At 43.0% G+C, this 19,043-nt stretch overlaps 1 protein-coding gene and 1 pseudogene across 9 annotated transcripts in view; one reads left to right on the forward strand and one right to left on the reverse strand.

The window, feature by feature from the left end:
• Positions 1-19,043, forward strand: part of pcdh15b (protocadherin-related 15b) — a 209,906-nt gene that overhangs the window by 67,072 nt on the left and 123,791 nt on the right. For 8 of the 9 annotated variants that reach the window (XM_028964715.1, XM_028964706.1, XM_028964695.1 and 5 more), the window contains 2 exons: positions 2,790-2,804; positions 3,046-3,111. In XM_028964715.1, coding sequence (XP_028820548.1) covers positions 2,790-2,804; positions 3,046-3,111 — 81 coding nt within the window. The remainder of the gene's footprint in view (positions 1-2,789; positions 2,805-3,045; positions 3,112-19,043) is intronic. The other variant, XM_028964723.1, reaches the window with a different exon arrangement.
• Positions 4,213-4,312, reverse strand: LOC114785019 (uncharacterized; annotated as a pseudogene).

A 19,043-nucleotide genomic window follows, 5' to 3' on the forward strand; every position in this document is an offset into this window, starting at 1 on the left:
TCATGAGCTTCGGCTGTGTCCTCCCGCGTCGATCTCGCTTGATTTGTATGCAGATAGCGTCGCCACCGCGTTCATTTCCCTGTAAAGGGCGCAGGTGGGTGGGCAAAAAAACCCCCAAAAATCTAAGAATTAACCTCCTTACCCTCAGCAATTGGAATGAAGAGGACAACCATTCAGCGCGCCTGTAATTAAAAGTGACTTGCAACAGATTACGGCATACCAGGATTTTTAACCAAGATAATATTCTCAAACGCGTCAGGGTTGCAAGGAAGCTGCACTCAAATAAATCGCTCAAAAAAAAAAAGATTTGTTGGGTTAACTTAATTCAATTCTCACACCTATTTCCACACATTTGAATTATGAAATAGGTGTCATAATTGAATTAAGTTAACCCAACAAATCTTTTTTTTTTTGAGCGATCGGGATTTCATAATGTTTTTCAAAATCGAATTTTTCATGTATGTGGCGAAGCAACTTTACATAAACTTTACATTTAAATCTCTGAACGCATTATCTGCATCACGGAACTGGCTACGCTGTTTATTACTGGTGTGTCGATGGTTTAATTAGGTGGACTGGTAACAACTACATCCGTCTCCTAGATGTTCTGAAGGGCACGTAGTCCAGGTAGGTTAGACGACCTACGTTCAGGGCCCGTCGATGGTGGTCCAGAAAAAACCCACATGAACACAGGGAAAACGTGATGCTCCGTTTGCACTAGCACGCAATAATACGTAACACGTCCAGCCTTAGAACCTTGTTGGCCTGGAACCGGGAGGCTTTTAGGACGAGCAGCTGAAGGCAGGAAGACCATCTCATGATTTTATCGCTTTGTGAGGACCTGGACATTTACATTTACAGCATTTATCAGACGCCCTTATCCACAGCGACTTTCAATCAGTAGTTACAGGGACAGTCCCCCCCCGGAGAAATTTAGGGTTAAGTGTCTTGCTCAGGGACACGATGGTAGTAAGTGGGATTTGAACCCGGGTCTTCTGGTTCATAGGCGAGTGTGTTACCTCACTAGGCTACTGCTACCCTACTATCGCTACAACCACGATTTAACTGCGTTCTGCCCGATTGTGACACATGTGGAAACTGTGAAAGCCCCCGTCACGTCCCTCACCTTTTAACTAACAGCAGCAGCGGCCGGCGGTGGCCCCTCCACAGGGCCTGGGCTCTCCACGAAGGGCCACGTTAATCAAGTCACAGGCGGGGTCCCAGCGCTCCCTGAACCCTGCCCCGCCGCTCCGACTCTCCAGCCGCTGTAAATCTGCCTGCCCGGTACCCAGAGAAGGAAGGAGAATTCCCATTTCCAGCCCCGGCCCGGATTTTTTTTTTTTTTTTTTTTTACGTAATGGCTGAATTATTTGCTTGGGTGACGACAGCACAGATAGTAGATATTTATGTGTGAAACAATGTGAGGTCTTTTCCTAAAGAGACGCATAACTCACGGAGTTCTCTTTATAGAAATGCCGGAGCCATAATAAAAAAAAAAAAACGCGCGAGGGAGCCGCTTTTATGGCCCCAGCGTTATAAACAGACCAAAGCGCTGACAAATGTCAAAAGCGCACCGCAGACTTCACCGAGGGAACGGGCGCCGCGAGGTAAGCAGCTGAGCAGGCAGGACCGCTGGTTCAGGACAGCATCTGGGAGGGCCTTTCGTACCCGCTCCCTTCATATTCACTGTTGGAGAGGAGAGTCCCTGTGAAACTCATTTGGACCTTCGTCTGATCCAGCTTGTTTGCGTTGTGCTTTATCACGGAGTGACAAAAAAAAAAAAAAAAAAAAACTGATCCAGGTGTACAAGGCTTGTGGTCAGGAACTGCTTTGGAACCCTTTTAGTTTAGATCTGAGAAAGAACGTCAAGGTAAAGCCCTGGATTATGGTCATAAGGGCTCGCTGGATGATCCTTTAATAATCCAAATTAGACAATTAGACAAGAACAAATAAAAAAAAAAACACAGTACAGTATATAAAAGTACACTGTACAAATTCATCCTTTAATTTACAACAATATTAATTTATATGATGAAAGACAGGCTTCGAATAAACGTTGCGTAATTTTGCACAAGCACTTTCAACCGGTGCCGTTACGGATTTTGCTAACTCCCAAGTGAGCATGATGGGCTGTTTGTAACTTTATGTTCTCATCTTAAATATGTGATTTTTTTTTTATATGAAAGCATTATAAATACTGCTTGGTGAAAGAGCTGCCAGCACAGACGTAAACAGAACAGAAGTCATGTGTTTTGTATTGATAAGTGTCATTTTGTGAAGACGTTGCCAATACCCAGCATTAGTCTTGGTTTTTAATTTTTTAGGGATGTATCAGAGCATTGGAACAGCCGCCAAATTTGAGGATCACCACCAATCATTTACGAAACAGTTTCTTCATATGTTCATTCACTTATTTGTTGTTTGAGCCAGAACTTGGGACGAATCCTTTAGAAGTCTTTTGTTCTTCTTCTTTTTTTTTGTTCTTTTGGAAGTAAGCATGGTGTTGAATAGCAGTGATGTTCGAAACCAGAAGAGGCAAAGAGAAGCAGCAGTAGATTAAAGAAAGTGTCACGCCGCCCCTTTCACCTCCCTCTTACTTTCCATTTTTTACCTCTCCTGTTTATCTGCTCTGTCTGTAATCCTGTGACGGATGTGAAGGAAATTTTGTTTCATGCTCGTCTTCTTCTTCTTCCTCCCTCTCATTCCCACCTCTGCCTCTTTCTCGCTTTTCTTCTTCTTCTTCTTCTTCTTCCTCTGCACTACGTTGATGACACTATCTGTGACTGCAGACTGGCAGTATGAGGGTAAGACGATGAATCTTTTCTTTTTCCAATCTTCCTCCCGTTTGTTTGTGGCCCGCGTGGCGTGAACTCCTTTAACCCTTTAGCCGGCTCACACCCAGCGGAGTGCAGGGCCCCACTTTCTCTTTAGGGTACAGTGGGGTAGCCGTAATAGAAGTTGACTCTTGAAACGTCTTGTCGGACGTGAGTTTGTGCAGAAGCGACGAGGCCGACTCAGAAGCCTCATGATATTTTCCCGTTTCAGAGTGTAAGCTGTCCAGGTCCGGCCCCCCTGCTACCATCGTGGCCATCGATGAAGAAAGCCCCAATGGTAGGTGCTGTTTACCTCACTGCGTTCTATAATGGCAACATTTTCATTGCAGTAGACAGACTCGGGGCACCTAACGGGTAAGGAAACAGACCCCGTAATCAGAGACCCACGATTTCCCTGTGTGCCGCGCTGTGGTGTGTCACATGTGACAACTAATCACTTTCACGTATATGCCATACAGGTAATTTTCTCTTTAGTTCAATGCGTTCAGTGTTTCAGGAGGACCTGGACCCTTTTTTAGTGTCAGATGGATGATGTGTGTGTGTTCTAATAAAGTAACCCATATTAATTAAATCCATTACAAAAGAGGGATTCACAGCACACAAATATCTTTTGAAAAGCTGAAAGACATGTTGGGGTTGAATGTTTACCTTTCTGATTTTAATATTGAAAAAAAATGCATTTTTCCCCACAATAATAAAGATGCAATAGCTGCAGATAAAATGCACTAGTAATGAACCTGTGTATTGTACAATTTGTATTATCCAGCACAGTATTATGCTGGAAAAGAGCATAGAACATTGGTGCACATTAGGTTAACAGGCAAAAGTTAGAATGAAGAGATGCAGGACAAGAAGACCAAAAGTGATTTCGAACATTAAATCAGGGCTGCACGATTATGGCCAAAATGATAATGTAGGTTATTTTTTACCAATATTGTAATTGTGATTGTTAATCATTATTATTCATAATTTTAGGTAAAACACATTTTATTGCACATTTTAAACAAACAAACAATGAACAGGTCTTTCAGTTCACAACTCATAAATAATAAAACAAAATGTAACTAAAACAAAGGACTAACAAAAAATACATTTTTGATTTAAGCAATAAAAACCATCCTGCCAACATTTTATGTTAAGTGATTTCTTTTAAGTCATTGTGAAACACTGCAGCACAGCACACGGTGACACAACGCAATGTGTCCTCTGCTTTTAACCCATCACCCTTGGTGAACAGTGGGCAGCCATGACAGGCGCCCGGGGAGCAGTGTGTGGGGACGGTGCTTTGCTCAGTGGCACCTCAGCGGCACCTTGGCGGATCAGGAACCTTCTGATTACGGGGCCACTTCCTTAACCGCTAGGCCACCAGTGCCCCAAAAAAAATATGGAGCGCTTCACGGATTTGCGTGTCATCCTTTCGCAGACTAATCTTTTCTGTATTGATCCAATTTTAGTATATGTGCAACCGTAGCATGCACTTAGAGATGATGGGTCACTATGAAAATACTATGAAAAATGAACAGCCATTTGCCAGATTTTTTGGAAAAAATTATTAGACAGGGCAGGTCCATATACAGAGGCATTTTGTATAGATTTGTCAAGAACTATAGACAGTGAACTGCAATATATAGAGGTTTCAGAACAGTAGCTATGCCTTTCCTATCGGGTGGAGGAGGGAAGACAGATACTCTGTAACGTGAATAACGTTATTTGTTGAATACAAAAATTTGTATTCACGAACCAAGAGGTTGCCGCTCATACAGTCTATGCTTATTGGTTGCGAAAGTGGTTGATTTTATATGCAGCAGAGCTCGCTATTCAAATGTTAAAATCGCAGACGATAATTTAATCGTAGCAGCTAAAGTCACGAGTGTGATTAAAATTCAATTAATTGGGCTGATGGAATCATTTTTTGCTCTTAGTCAAGAGCAAATCACCCATGGAATAAAAACTAAGTGGACATTCTCCCGATTTCCTCCACAAAACCATCTTTTCCACATAGCTACTGCACTAATATCATGTATTTACTGAATAATAAGGATGGTCTGTATGGTGCACTGGCAGTAGCCATATTTGCTTATTGATTTTCTGATGTAAATGTAGCCAACTGTGTTCTCGATGTAAGTAATGATGTGGTAATTATTGTAATTATGTTACATGGTATTGATTTCTATTGCATTTGGTTGATGCATGTGGTAGTTACTACAACATGAGCAATCCTTGACCTTGCTTTGCCTATTACAAAATGCAGATTTTTTTTCTGATTGTGTTGCAACATATATTTTCAGGGCAAGCTTGCATGAAATCTGCGGTAACCCTGAAGCCTGTCCTAATTATCTAAAGAGGAATTAAGGCTTTGTGGATGAATCTAAATCCATTAGTCTTTATGGAGACTGTGTGGCAGAAAGAAGTTCTCTACTAGATTAGATTAGAACTGATGTCTAACAGTTGTGGGCCATGGTTTAGGATGTCTCTCTCTCTCTCTTTCTCACTCTCTCACTGTCACTGTGTGGGACGTGCTTTTGACTTGAGTCTGGGAAGGTCAATTTTGGCATAACTTTGAGAGGGCATCAGTACCAATTTCAAATGTCTATATTTCCACAAGTATTTCTCTGAACAAGTATTTCTTTGTGGTTCCCAACGGGAAATATGTTGAAACCAATGAATGGTAATTCACATAAACAATCTTCCACTGGATTACAGCCATCATACACACTATAATGTTTATTAATCCAGTTCACATTGTGTTTAATATTCACTGTGTTCATGATGCACATCATTAAATAGGACACCTCCAGTGGAGTCTATGCCTCAGTCGGCTGGTTTGGTGAAGATTTGGTATTCGGTATTTTGAATTTGGAACCAATCACGTAGGACAGAAACAGCACAGTCCTGACATATTCCAGCTCTAAAGTTGTGCCTCGAGACAGATGGGAAAATGTCGTTATTTCAGACACTTCATTCTTCCGGGGATTACAAAAATATATGTGTATTTTGTTCAGAAAGAAAAAAGATTGAAATGTCACCTGCAGTTTGTCCACAGCAGATGCACGTAACAGTATGAAACGTGTTGGGGTCAAACGGGGTCTTTTTTAGTGGAAAAGCATTGTAACACAATTCTAACCAAGACCATGTTTAAGAACCACCACCCCAGAGCCGACATGTCCCTTCTGTGACACGTGTTGGTGAAGCATCATTATGTTTCATCAGCAGAAACAGGGCATCTTGTTAAAATGGGGTGAGAAGAGGATGGTGCAAAACTCTGCAAGAGAACCTGCCTACCTCTATTGTTCTCGCTTCGGGACACCTATCCTGCATAGTCTAAACTGATAATCCAGGACAGTCCAAGTTAATGCGTTAATAAGGGTAACGGGTTAATGACATTATGCATTTTAACACAAGCGTTTTAAAATTAATCGCTAAAAATAAATGACAGTTTTGCCATTGAACAATCTTTAGAGAATCTACATATACTTTTCAGGTGAGATCAATGCCTCGTCTACATGACAACGTTTTTTCACTCTAAAAGAGGAAAATTTCTATCTGATCTGTCCTCACATCCACACAGAAAGTGCCTTTCAGGGACCCAGAACGATTATTTTCTAAAATGGGTTCCAGTCAAAATGCTTTTTCAACTTTACCTCTAACCCCAAATGCGTTATACATACAAGAATGGTGGATAACGAATTCGTGGTTGTGCAGAACCTCGTAAAGCAACTACAAGAAATCCTCTCTACTGTGCACATTTCTAATGAAAAGACAAGGCTGGAGAACAATGTGTTTAATACACCGCACAGTACATTTCCATCGTACCATCAATGAAGTGATCAATTCTGGTTCACTTGGACCCCAAACTATGAATACAATACTTTTAATTCACTCTGTTGTAGTTTTTATACATAAGTCAGACAATAAGAGTTTTACAAGTTAATCTAAATATTCTCTAAAGAGGAAGGTCTTGAGTTCATTCCACCACTGAAGGGCCAAGACGGAGAAGAGTCTAGATGAACGTTTTCCTTTTACCTTCAGAGATGGAGGGACCAAGCGAGCAGTACGGAGTATACGAGGTGCAGTGTGAGGTGTAATAAGGGCTGTGAGGTAGGATGGTGCTACTCCATGTTTGGCTTTGTAGCCCAGCATCAGTATTTTGAACCTGATGCGTGCAGCTACTGGGAGCCAGTGGAGAGAACGTAGCAGAGGGGAGGTGTGGGAGAATTTGGGAAGGTTGAAGATCAGTCGTGCTGCTGCATTTTGTATTAGTTGTCGAGGTCGGATGGTACATAGAGGTAAGACCAGCTAGAAGGGAGTTGCAGTAGTCCAGTCGTGAGATTACTAAGGACTGAACCAGTTTCTGGGTGGCCTGTGTTGACAGATAAGGACGGATTCGTCTGATATTGTAGACAAGGAATCTACATGAGATTGCTGTTGTGAGTTGAGAAGGAGAGTTGGTTGTCTATTGTTACTCCAAGGTTGTGGGCTGTTGTAGAAGGAGAGAGCTGTGAGTTGTCCAGCTAAATAGCAAGATCCTGATGTGGTGAAGAATCTGCTAGAATGAATAGTAGTTCAGTTTTGGTGGTATTGAGTTTGAGGTGATGGGCTGCCATCCAAGATGAGATGTCAGTTAGACATGCAGAGATTTTGGAAGCAGCATGTATATCTGAGGGAGGACATTTTGCGTCTAGTTCTCCTGCAATGGTATGTAGGACTGCCAAAACACATCGTTGTTCTCCTGCCTTGTCTTTTCATTTGAAATGTGAACCGTAGCAAGGTGAACATCTACATGAAAACGTTATGTAGAAACAGGATTGGCTTTTGATTGGCTCATGTTGTGCATAGTAGGTTTGATTTACATTTTACAGCATTTATCAGAATCCCTTATCCGTGTGTGCACCGTGTGCTGTGCTGCCCTGTATCACATGTGACAATCACTTTACTTTCTTTCTCTTCTTCTTATCCAGAGCAACTTACAATCAGTAGTTACAGGGACAGTCCCCCCTGGAGCAACTTAGGGTTAAGTTTCTTGCTCAGAGACAGAATGGTAGTAAGTGGGATTTGAACCTGGGTCTTCTGGTTCATAGGCAAGTGTGTTACCTCCTCCTACATACATATGTATTATTGACGATAACACTTGGGATTAATGTGTTTCAATGCAAATTAATCAGATATGCTGAACCCAATGTCGTCCCATAATTCCAGTGTGTATTTTGTCCCTTCAACAACACAGAAAGAACAAGGGGGTGTTGGAAGTGCTGTTAGCGTATTATGATGTTGTTGGATAATGCCATATAATTGGATATACAGTTTATTAAAATAGAGAGAGGATAAGTGAAGCAGTTGACTTGGGAAACCACTTACGACCACTTATGCAATCTTCAGTTGGGATGGTTCAAAAGATCAAAGTCGAAAATGCATTAAATGCACCAGGAAAAACACTATTATTGGTAAACTGGTCATCCATGGAATTTTTTAATGAAAGAGGACGTGACCCTCAACAAAAGTGATTCCTCAACTCTTTACAACCTGTCACAGGACTCCACCCATGTTTGGCCGATTTGTGCTCACTGATGAAGTGGAATGGTAGCGCCCGGTTGTAGATGTGCTGTTTCGAACCTATTCGACACGCTTGGGGAGGAAATGACCCATAATGGCCTGTTTATTAGTGGAGCCGGAACTCGCTGCTTTATTATTTCACCTTCTCTGATTCCGGAGGAGACGTGGGTGCTAATATTGGTGTGTTTATCTTCTTTAAAAATGAAGGCCTTCATCAAGGACACCCAATTCACACCCAAGGCCCACGTGTCCCTGGGTCCAGGTTTGCCCATTTCTGACCAGCTTCTAGCACACCTCTGTTCATTTTGGCGACCAACCCTGAGAGGGGTGTTGGCTTTCAGCATTTCCTGCTCCATCAGATTTACTTTTATTGCTTTCATTCTATAGCTTTATGGAAATAGGAGTCCAGCCAGTCAGCGGTGGATGAACACGGGGCACAGCGGCAGGTAAACTCAATACGGTATTGATGAGGTGTCTCCATCCGTTACATTTACATTTGCCTACACAACCCCCCCAAAAAAACCCAGCGAATTAAGGTTTTATAAGTGCCTTATTTCAGCCCAAAAAAAAATCCCTGCCTTCTCATTACGTCGGGAAAAATCGGCTTTCCAGGAAGCTAGTTAAGCTCCTGTTTCTCTGAGAGCTTTTATTACAAAAAAGGGTGCAATTTAACGTCTGTTGCTGGGCTGCATGAAACGCAGCGCCTGTCACCGGTTGTCAGGGAGGCCGTGTAAAAGACGCCAGGATCAAATATCGTTCTTTTTTTCCTTCTCTTTCAAAGCGTCTTCAGAGCGGCGGTGAGTCTGCCAATTATCAGCACGTCACTGTCTCATTAACTTCCTGTTGAGACGCCCATGCTACCGTAAGCAGCGGCGTGCCGCGCCGCACTCGGGCCTGGCCAGAGGTGGCGATAGATTATCTGTCAGGTCAGGCTAAGATGTCCCCTTCACAGCTGAAGTATAACACCCGGCCTGGCCGATGGTGTGAAGGGTATGGAGGTCCCGGAGCAGAGAGGGAGGTCATCATAGTCCACCACCACCGGACTGAAATTGGTAATTAGCGTCGTGAGTGGCAATCAATGGCGACATGGTGACGCAAGGAGGCCGTCCCAGATTGATCCAGGAGGATGGCTCAGGGGAGGTGGGGTGTTAATTAAACCCACTTCACTGAGAAATGGACTGGAGTGCAGTAACTGCATCCCACGATCCCATTAAGAAAGAAGAATTGGTCTGGGGGGGTCTTCTTTTAGCTCCTTTTTTTTTTTTTTTTATTTAATTTGTGTTAAAACAATGCTTCAGAGTGGCCACTGTCATTGGGATTTTGCTGGAGTCATCTCGGCGTTACCTTTAAGGTGGTAATATGAGTTCTATTAAGTCAGTTGCTGGGTGTTCTTGGTGACTATATCAAGTTTCTTTTTAGTCTATTACTCATGCTAATAGCAACACGCATTGCCAACCACGCATTGTTTTCGCGGCCTGTCTTAATTTTTGTTTTAGTCTAGTTTTTGCGTCAAGATGTCATTTTAGTCTTTATTCGTCTCAGGCACATCCATACGCTCTCTAGTTAAGTTTCTGTCAACAAAATGTCTGTGCATTTTAGTCAGAGTTATCATTAATATTTTAGTTAAGTTTAGTGAAAACTTTTTCTAGTGAAAATTGCATTTGAGGCTCTTTTTTTAGTAATGAAATTCGATTTAACCTAGTACCTAGTAGAACAGACAAAACCAACATTTTTGTTTAGTCAAACCCATTTCATAATTATATTATTGTTACCTTATAGACTTCAGACTACATCCATTCGAGTCACAGAAGACACTTTTATTTGTTCTGTGTTTTTTCTCTCCATTTGATTGTAAAGAGAGTTCATCCAAAGATCATTTCATCATTTTCTCCCATCCAACTGCTCACCCATCCGAAGTGTCCGGAAATCTAATTAATGCTGCATTGCATATTGCGGAAGTGACGTCATCTGTGCGACCGGATGGGAGATACAGGAAACAGAAGCCGCAACGTAATACCACAATTAAACGAGAGGAAATAATGTTTTTGGCAGTGAAAATGAAGAGAAGTTTTAGTAAAGTTTTTATCTTGTAAACCATAATTTGTCTTGTTTGTATTCGTCAACAATATTACCTGTTAAAGTTATCGTCACATGAACAGCATTGTCCTCATCACATCAAAAGAATTTTTTTTTTCACAAAATCAACAATAGACGAGGTCTGGCTCTGGAAACTGAACATCTGGAAGAGTTTGCCTGAAAAACAGCAACAAGGAGAGTCTTGTCTGACCCTGCAAGATCCATAATCCTTTAAAAATGATTATATCTGGTTAGAGCCTGTCACTAAAAACTCATCTGATTAGTTTCAAAGACTGTGACCAGGAAACGATTGCTAGTAGATTGAACTGCTTTAACAAATACTAACAAAAAACGATCCATGATCTACCTGGTCTTGTTTGACTTGAAACTGAATTAATTCAAATAATCAAGTGGAATATCAGCATTCCATTCCAAACATAATGAACTATTATAGTGGTCCCAGACATAATGGTTTGCTACATCATTAGTTGCCATAGCAACCCCTCCTTTTTATGAGCAATGCAGCGGACGCGGAACAGCTGGGCCTCGGTGTTACGCAGTCAGGCTGTACCTTGGTCCTCCGGTCAGGAAGCAGATGCTCCAGTGGTGTATTTGCAGGAGAGGGAGGCAGGCCAGGCAGAAATAACTCCGGTTCGTCATATCGCTGAAATTCATTATGTCCCCTCAACTTCACATGTCTTTGTTTTTCTTTTTTTTTTTTGGTCTCCAGAGTGACCATTTATTCATATTACTTAAGCCTAGCGTTGTTATCAATAGGCACATATTACGTGGGGGTTTCTGTCACACTGCATGCCTTGGAGTCATATGACAGAAACTTCTACCCTTAAGTCTGAAGTATTACAAGATAAGATTTAAGTATACGTTTAGTATCATAGAAGCTAATCTTAACTAACTTTAGGGATTCCATCTTATCTCATCTTACCCAAAATACACACTAACCAATCCGAAAAACAACCTTGCCTGCTAGGGGTGAGAGATGCAAGATTCAAGAAAAACATAAAAAAAAACTCTGCACCGTCCTCCCAAAAATAACTTGCTCCAATTCAAACATGTTAAATGTCAACAGACTGGACGGGTTGAACAGCGGGCCAGAAATAAAGACGGTTTCTGATGCCTCGGCCAGGATTGGTGGTGACGCGCCGGAGACTCTCCCACGGGGACGTCTCGCCCCACCCACCTCATCCCGCCAGGTCTTTGAAGTGAAGCCTCAACGCGGACTTCGAGAGTGGTGGTCTTGTTGGCCTGTGGCTGGTTACTCGGTGCGAGCGGGATTAGCCACATCCCCCCCGCCCCCAGAGTGTTTGGGAGGCTGTGAAGCCTGGCCAGAACTGATACTGAGAGGGGTGACCTGATTACGCCGCCCTCGTGTCGGCAGACCGACGGCACGTGCCTTTTACCGCCCTCAAATGTCTGTTCATTCGTCTGTTCCTTAGTCGCCGCACCGTTCATTAGTCTGGACTTGCCATCCGGCGTGATAGCAACTCTGCAGGTCCATTTACATTTAAGGCATACGCCCCTTATCCAGAGCGACTTACAATCAGTAGTTACAGGGGACAGTCCCCCCTGGAGAAACTTAGGGTTAAGTGTCTTGCTCAGGGACACAATGGTAGTAAGTGGGATTCGAACCCGGGTCTTCTGGTTCATAGGCGAGTGTGTTACCCACTAGGCTACTACCACCCCAATGAGGTACATTTACATTTAAGGCATTTGGCAGACGCCCTTATCCAGAGCGACTTACAACGTGCTTTCAAGTTACCATCGATGAAGAGATCAGTTCCAGTTCATTAGGACCCTCAACTATGAATACAATCTTTTTATTCACTCTTGTTGTAGATTCTGTACACAAGTTCAACAATAAGAAAGTTACAAGTTCATCTAAATATTCTCTAAAGAGGAAGGTCTTGAGCTGACGTACACAGTGACTGAGCTGTTCTGATCTCAAGGGGAAGTCCAAATGGCTGCGGCCTAAACTTCCGAAGTTGTGAACTCTTCTCCCAATATCTAGTCCCAGAGGGGATCAAGCTTGGATTTGCCGCGGCGTTCCTGTAAATAACTCGGCACATGAGAGTCGGTGGACGCAGCACAGGGACATCGAGGAAGCAATGGGCACTGTGAACGCGGAGATGTGTGAGGCGTACGGATCAGCGAGTATGTTAGGTCCTGGCTCCTGACGGGAACAGATCAGGGTTTGGGTGGTTGCGGCAGAGGGACTTAACTCATTAGTTAATTCAATCAGGTGTACTAAACCCAGGGATCTAGCGACCCGTGCAGGGATCAGAACGGATGACATCATCAGTAGCCAGTAATCATTTTATGTGTTTTATGCCAGGACGTTGTGACGCACAGGAAAAAAAAAAAGGACACCAGGCCCATGCAAGTTTTCTACTAGGCTCCGTTTCATAAAATTGACATGACAGTCGTTGTCATTTCCCCCTTTTCCTTTATTTTCTATTTTATTTTTTTGTGTCCAATTAAATTTGACGCTAGTGAACCTAATGTGGTCCCAATTTGACCAGCAATATGGCTCTGCTTAAGCTTAATAAATCGAAGGAGGAAAAAAAAAAACGTAAATATGACTGGATTGATTTTTTTTTTTCCCACCAGGTGCTTATGCAACAGATTTATTTATTTATTCGTCGGCCCCGTCTTACATCTGACAGCGTCCTCTGTGTCCTCCCACGACCCCATCACAGCTTCTGAGCGAACACGGGGTGCAGTGCGGCAGATGCACGTTCGCTGCCCCGTGCCCGTAGATGCTCCCGATTCGGCGCCACCGTCTGCTGTGTGCCTGGCAGTGGGGGTGCACATAGTGTAATAGGGTACTATAAAGCACATATTTGGACCATTTCTGGGCATTTTTTTCATCATAGGAACTGAATAAATGCTGGCTACAGAAATCTACAGAATCTAGAGGGGCAGTGGTGGCCTAGCGGTTAAGGAAGAGTCCCCGTAATCAGAAGGTTGCCGGTTTGGATCCCGATCCGCCACTGAGCAAAGCATCGTCCCCACACACTGCTCCCCGGGTGCCTGTCATGGCTGCCCACTGCTCGCCAAGGGTGATGTGTTAAATGCAGAGGACGCATGTCACTGTGTGCTGTGCTGCTGTGTTTCACAATGACAAACACTTCACTCTGGAGTGAAGAGACCCCCCCGGGTCAACCACAGTATTTATATAATTATAACTGAGTCTTGAGAATTTTTCACTTCACCACTTCTTCCCAAATACCAGAGTCAGCAAGCAGAAGAGTTTCTTCGCCTCCTTTAACAGTTTCACCACTCATTTAGTTTCACCCTCTGCTTCAAGATAGCGTACGGGTTATTCATATGAACTGAATATACATGGGATGAACACTGAGGAGATATAGGCTTCTCCATGGAGGAATAAGCTTGTTCTGAGATTTTCTTTCTACCTATTTTGGACATCTGACATCATTCACCAGAAGTGATTTTTTTTTCTGTTGCGCATAATAATACCACACAGCGTAACTTTAGTATTTTATATCAGAGAGCATAGTGCTGTGGTGCCGGCACTACGCCTGCAGTTTCATAGTTCCTGTGATGAGGGACACACCTCAGGGTCACAGTTGTTCAGAGTCTCAGGCAGTTTCAATCACAGGGGAATGGGACGGGAACACGAGAGAGCCTTAGTCGGCGTACACCCACCGTGATATGCAGGAAGGGGACATTCGGTCCCCATACAGGTAAAGGAGAAGACCAGAAAAATACATTTGTGAGCCTGGGCGAGAGTTTCTGCCGTGGTGTGAAATTGAAAGGCTGCGTATACTATAGTAATACTATTTTTTTTTTACGCACAAATGCTATAGACGGGTATGCCTGTGGCAGAAACAAACCTCCGTCTGTGGTGCCGTCAGCGTTTTAAATGTGAATTTGTGTTGTGAGCCCGAATGCTGAATGAACTGGACTCCGGACAGGGGCTGGATTTATGGCCGTGGTTCGTCCCCGCTGCCTTTTTGCTATTCTGATGAGGGCCGAGCGGTGGGGAACAGACCGCTGTACCCACAGTACCCACCAATGGAATTCAAAACGAGCTCGGATGCATAGTTGCGCCTCTATAGCAGCCCTTCATCCTTTTCCAGGAGGATCCTGCAGCCAGGAATACAAACATCGCCCGGCTGGCACATGGCCGCTTCGCATGGCATTCGGTCACAGTTTTTGTGCGGTTCTGCAGCATTTACACTTATTCACAGAGACCAGGGTCCCCCAACATTGTCTCATGTCTATGCCCACTGAGATTCAAGTTGAGTGAAAGCGAAGTGGTTGTCCTTGTGAAACATGGCACACAAAAAACGGTGCACACAATAAAATGAGTGCTCTAATTTTATTTATTTAAAACCAGAAACTGGAAGGTGAAGGTAAATGTCAATTACATCAACCTTTCATAGGATTTTGACATCTTGGTCCAGGCAGTTCACAACCACAAGGGGCCGCCAACAATGCAGGACTGTGGAGGTCATTTTTCAGTGTTTGTCTGTGACATTGGTGTTACGTGTGTCTTGTAATTTCTACAACAGGTAATTTCTTTCTGCATAAACAGACTCAGTGTAGTTCCTGATTTTGGTCCATTTTCACAACGGTTTAGCTTGTTTTGGCACACGTGTTTAGCCTGGTCATAGTTACGATTGAACTTTTGATATCAACTCACTCCCAATGGAGTTGGGTACCAAAAAAAGAACCAGATTCTCTACCCAACTACCCAGAGGAAAAGAGGGAAAAGCATTTGGTGGTGGAGATGGTAGTTGAGTTAGAATATGGTTTGAATATGACCTGTAATGGGTGGGTGAATGTAATTCACAATATAACATGCCTAAGTGTTTGCTTAAGTGTTTTCATCTCGATACTTTTGGTTATCATCCTCGTTGTTGAAAATTAAATTTAGTCCCCTTACCACATCTGCTGGAAAATCACGTAAAAGAAGCAACCTTCCTCAAAGCCCAAACATGGCCTCGCCCCCCCGCACAAAGTTTCCAATCAAAGCCATGTGACAGATGTTTAATTGGGTCACGCTGTTGTCCTGTCGCAACACCTCTTGATTTGTCATAGTCGCCTCTCCGCTGATTCAGGTCAGACCGCGGAGGGAGGATAGCTCAGCTCGGCTAAGCCCCTCTCTGATGGCAAACTAATCCCTCATGGGCGTCTTTAGCTCACCTATGAGTAGGTGCAAAGAGAAAAAGCGCAGCAGGTAATAGATTTCTGCAGCGGGGCACCAATGACATGGGATACTACCAAAGAGTGGAGTGCAGCTTATCTCCCAAAATTCTCTCCGAAAATAAAAGCAGGGAAAGAGCTTTCATATTCTGAGCACATAGCGCTTATCTATCTGTAATCTACAGCTCAGGCTTTCTGGTTTTTGTATAGAGGTCAAGATTGGACTTTTTACCAGAATAAAGCAGCATTATGAACAAGGAGATGAAGTTTTCTAAAGACTTCATTTTTGGCTTAATTAGTCTCAATTGGTAACGGCGTTTGGGAGACGAATAGAGCAAATTGTGTTTTTGAATACTTCTTTTGGCTGTTTAACTTGTATTAGAGCAAATCCACTTATGAAAGTGCAACCTCAGGGGTCGTCTGACTGCATTCTTCTGCAATAGTTGTAAACGTCAGACAGACATTTCATAATGTTGAATGCTTTCAGTTTGAAAGTGAGGAGGCTGTAGGCTTAAAATATATGCCTGTATATTTCATTCTAGTGAAAGCACTCGTGAAAACTGTATTCACAAGGAATGCAACTAGGCTGCCCTTCCGATTTGAATATCTTGTTCACTTGAATTACATGCCGTGGTCATTGGTCATGGTCATGGTTTGATATTCAAGTTGAAATTATCCTGAAATATTTCTGTTGACTTTTCACCATAGTACCTCTTATGAAATTTCTCACCCTCACTGGTCAATGTGGTAAATTAATAATCATTTATTTGTTATTAAACAAATATATTTTTAAAATATCTAATGCTTATTGATTTGACAAGGAATAGATGGTAACTTTTAGAAACTGTTAAATTATTTATTGTGTGCCCTTATTTTAACAGAAAAGACTACAGTGTACTGGGTAGTAGCCTAGTGGGTAACACACTCGCCTATGAACCAGAAGACCCGGGTTCGAATCCCACTTACTACCATTGTGTCCCTCAGCAAGACACTTAACCCTAAGTTGCTCCAGGGAGACTGTCCCTGTAACTACTGATTGTAAGTCGCTCTGGACAAGGGCGTCTGATAAAAAACGATCTGTCCGCCCTCTACACTGCCATTCTGCCAAGCCCGTCCAGCCATGCAGAGCCTCAGACCCTTGTAATTTCGCGATTTATTTCAGTACAGGCTCTTTAGTCTACCAGAAACCAAACCAACCATCCAACAAACAAATTAATAAATAAACAGACAAATAAATAAATAAATGGAAAGAAAAGAAATAAAGAAGAGCATTTGAACATAGATCCATCTGTCTGCCTCACAAGACTCCCAAGGAGGAGGGAAGAAAATAGAAAAGTGGAGCAGCGGAGCCGGCAGTGGAAAAAGGGGAGCACGTTTTAAAGAAAACATGAAGTGCCAGAGCGCGGAGACGTGCCATTCTCTGTGATCAGGCAGCCACTGTCGCTCTGTTTTCATTTGCAGCAAGATGGGAATTCGGCCCGGCGATAGCCGCGTTAACTCAGCGACAGCCTGCCGTACTTTCATTTTACTATCGGCCATCAGTCAGTCTTTTAAGTACTGCATGGCCATCAGGCTCATTAGGATTGGAGCGCTGTACTTCGCTCTAACCAGCACTGGATTATCGGTCAGAAACAAAACTCTCATGTCTGCTGATGCAACAGGTCTCAGTGGGGATCGAACTGTGGTCACAGTGCTGGAAATCAGCTGCTTTAAGGCTAGGCCAAATGGTCTGTGTTGACAAATGGTCTGTGTTGTTCCACGGTCATTTTCAATGGAAATTAGATGGATGCATCTTGGGAGTCTAATGGCAAAAAAGTGATCCCCATAAAAATAGGGAATATGTGCAAACAATGTGGCAAAAACATCACATTCAGCCATGTTTTCTCTATGCTGAACTAAATGAATTAGACATTACTACAATAATATATGGATCATTGGCAAATTCAGCAAAGCCATGCTAAAACACTGAACATACAGTACAGGCCAAAAGTTTGGACACGCCTTCTCATTCAATGTGTTTTCTTTGTTTTCATGACCATTTACATTGGTAGATTCTCACTGAAGGCATCAAAACTATGAATGTGGAGTTATGTACTTAACAAAAAGTGGAGACCTGACCTCCACAGTCACCGGACCTGAACCCAATCCAGATGGTCTGGGGTGAGCTGGACCGCAGAGTGAAGCCAAAGGGGCTAACAAGTGCTAAACATCTCTGGGAACTCCTTCAAGACTGTTGGAGAACCATTTCAGGTGACGACCTCTAGCTCATCGAGAGAATGCCAAGAGTGTGTAAAGCAGTAATCAGAGCAAAGGGTGGCTATTTTGAAGTAACTAGAATATAAAACACATTTCAGTTATTTCACCTTTTTTTGTTAAGTACATAACTCCACATGTGTTCATTCATAGTTTTGATGCCTTCAGTGAGAATCTACCAACGTAAATGGTCATGAAAATAAAGAAAACACATTGAATGAGAAGGTGTGTCCAATCTTTTGGCCTGTACTGTAGCTTGAAGTATATATTCATATAGAAACTATTGGGAGACCAGTTTTTAGTGGCCTGGAGGAAAAAAATAGCAGGAAAGAAAATGAGTCTATATTGACTATTATTATAGATGCTGAATTTTACTTTATATAAGTTCTAAAACTCTTGGGTGTGTTCTCAAATGTCACAGCAATAATCCAATGCAAACCATGTAGCTCGCATTAAAATCTATTTAAAATCTAATGTGGTGGCCTAGCCTGCAAGGAAGCGACCCCGTAATCGGAAGGTTGCCGGTTCGAAACCCGAGTCGCCACGGTGCCACAGAGCAAAGCACCGCCCCTGCACAAAGCATGGTTAAAAGCAGAGGACACATTTAGTTGTGTCACCATGTGCTGCGCTGTAGTGTTTCGCTTCACTTTTACTGATATAGCGCAAATACTAATATAGCGCAGAGCAGTGTTGCCAGATATGTGATGGTTGACAATATTATTTCAGGTATGTACTTAACTGCTGCAACTACTTAACATTCTGAAAATCTAACCTCAACATACAATTTTTCCCCAAAAATATCAAATTCAGTGTCATTTATCCTTCCGCCTCTGTTGACCTCTGCATTCAGCCCATGGCAGGTTAAACTCCCTGCCAACGGGTTCTCTCTGGTCAGGACAGTATTGTGGAGGGAGATTTACAGATGCACCTTCCTGACTCATGTCCGGTACTTAACCACAGAAAACACACACACACACACACACACACACACACACACACACCACTTGGCTGTGGGCTACAGTATTTCTCTGCACACTCAGTTGCATTTTATCCCTTCTCCCGTTCGGGAATACTGGTGTGTTTGGTGATTTTCCCCCACACTCTCTTTTCATGTTTAGCACTTTGCTGTAATCGGTAGGCGCC

This window comes from Denticeps clupeoides, chromosome 2, assembly GCF_900700375.1.
Source record: "Denticeps clupeoides chromosome 2, fDenClu1.1, whole genome shotgun sequence".
Lineage (NCBI taxonomy): Eukaryota > Metazoa > Chordata > Actinopteri > Clupeiformes > Denticipitidae > Denticeps > Denticeps clupeoides.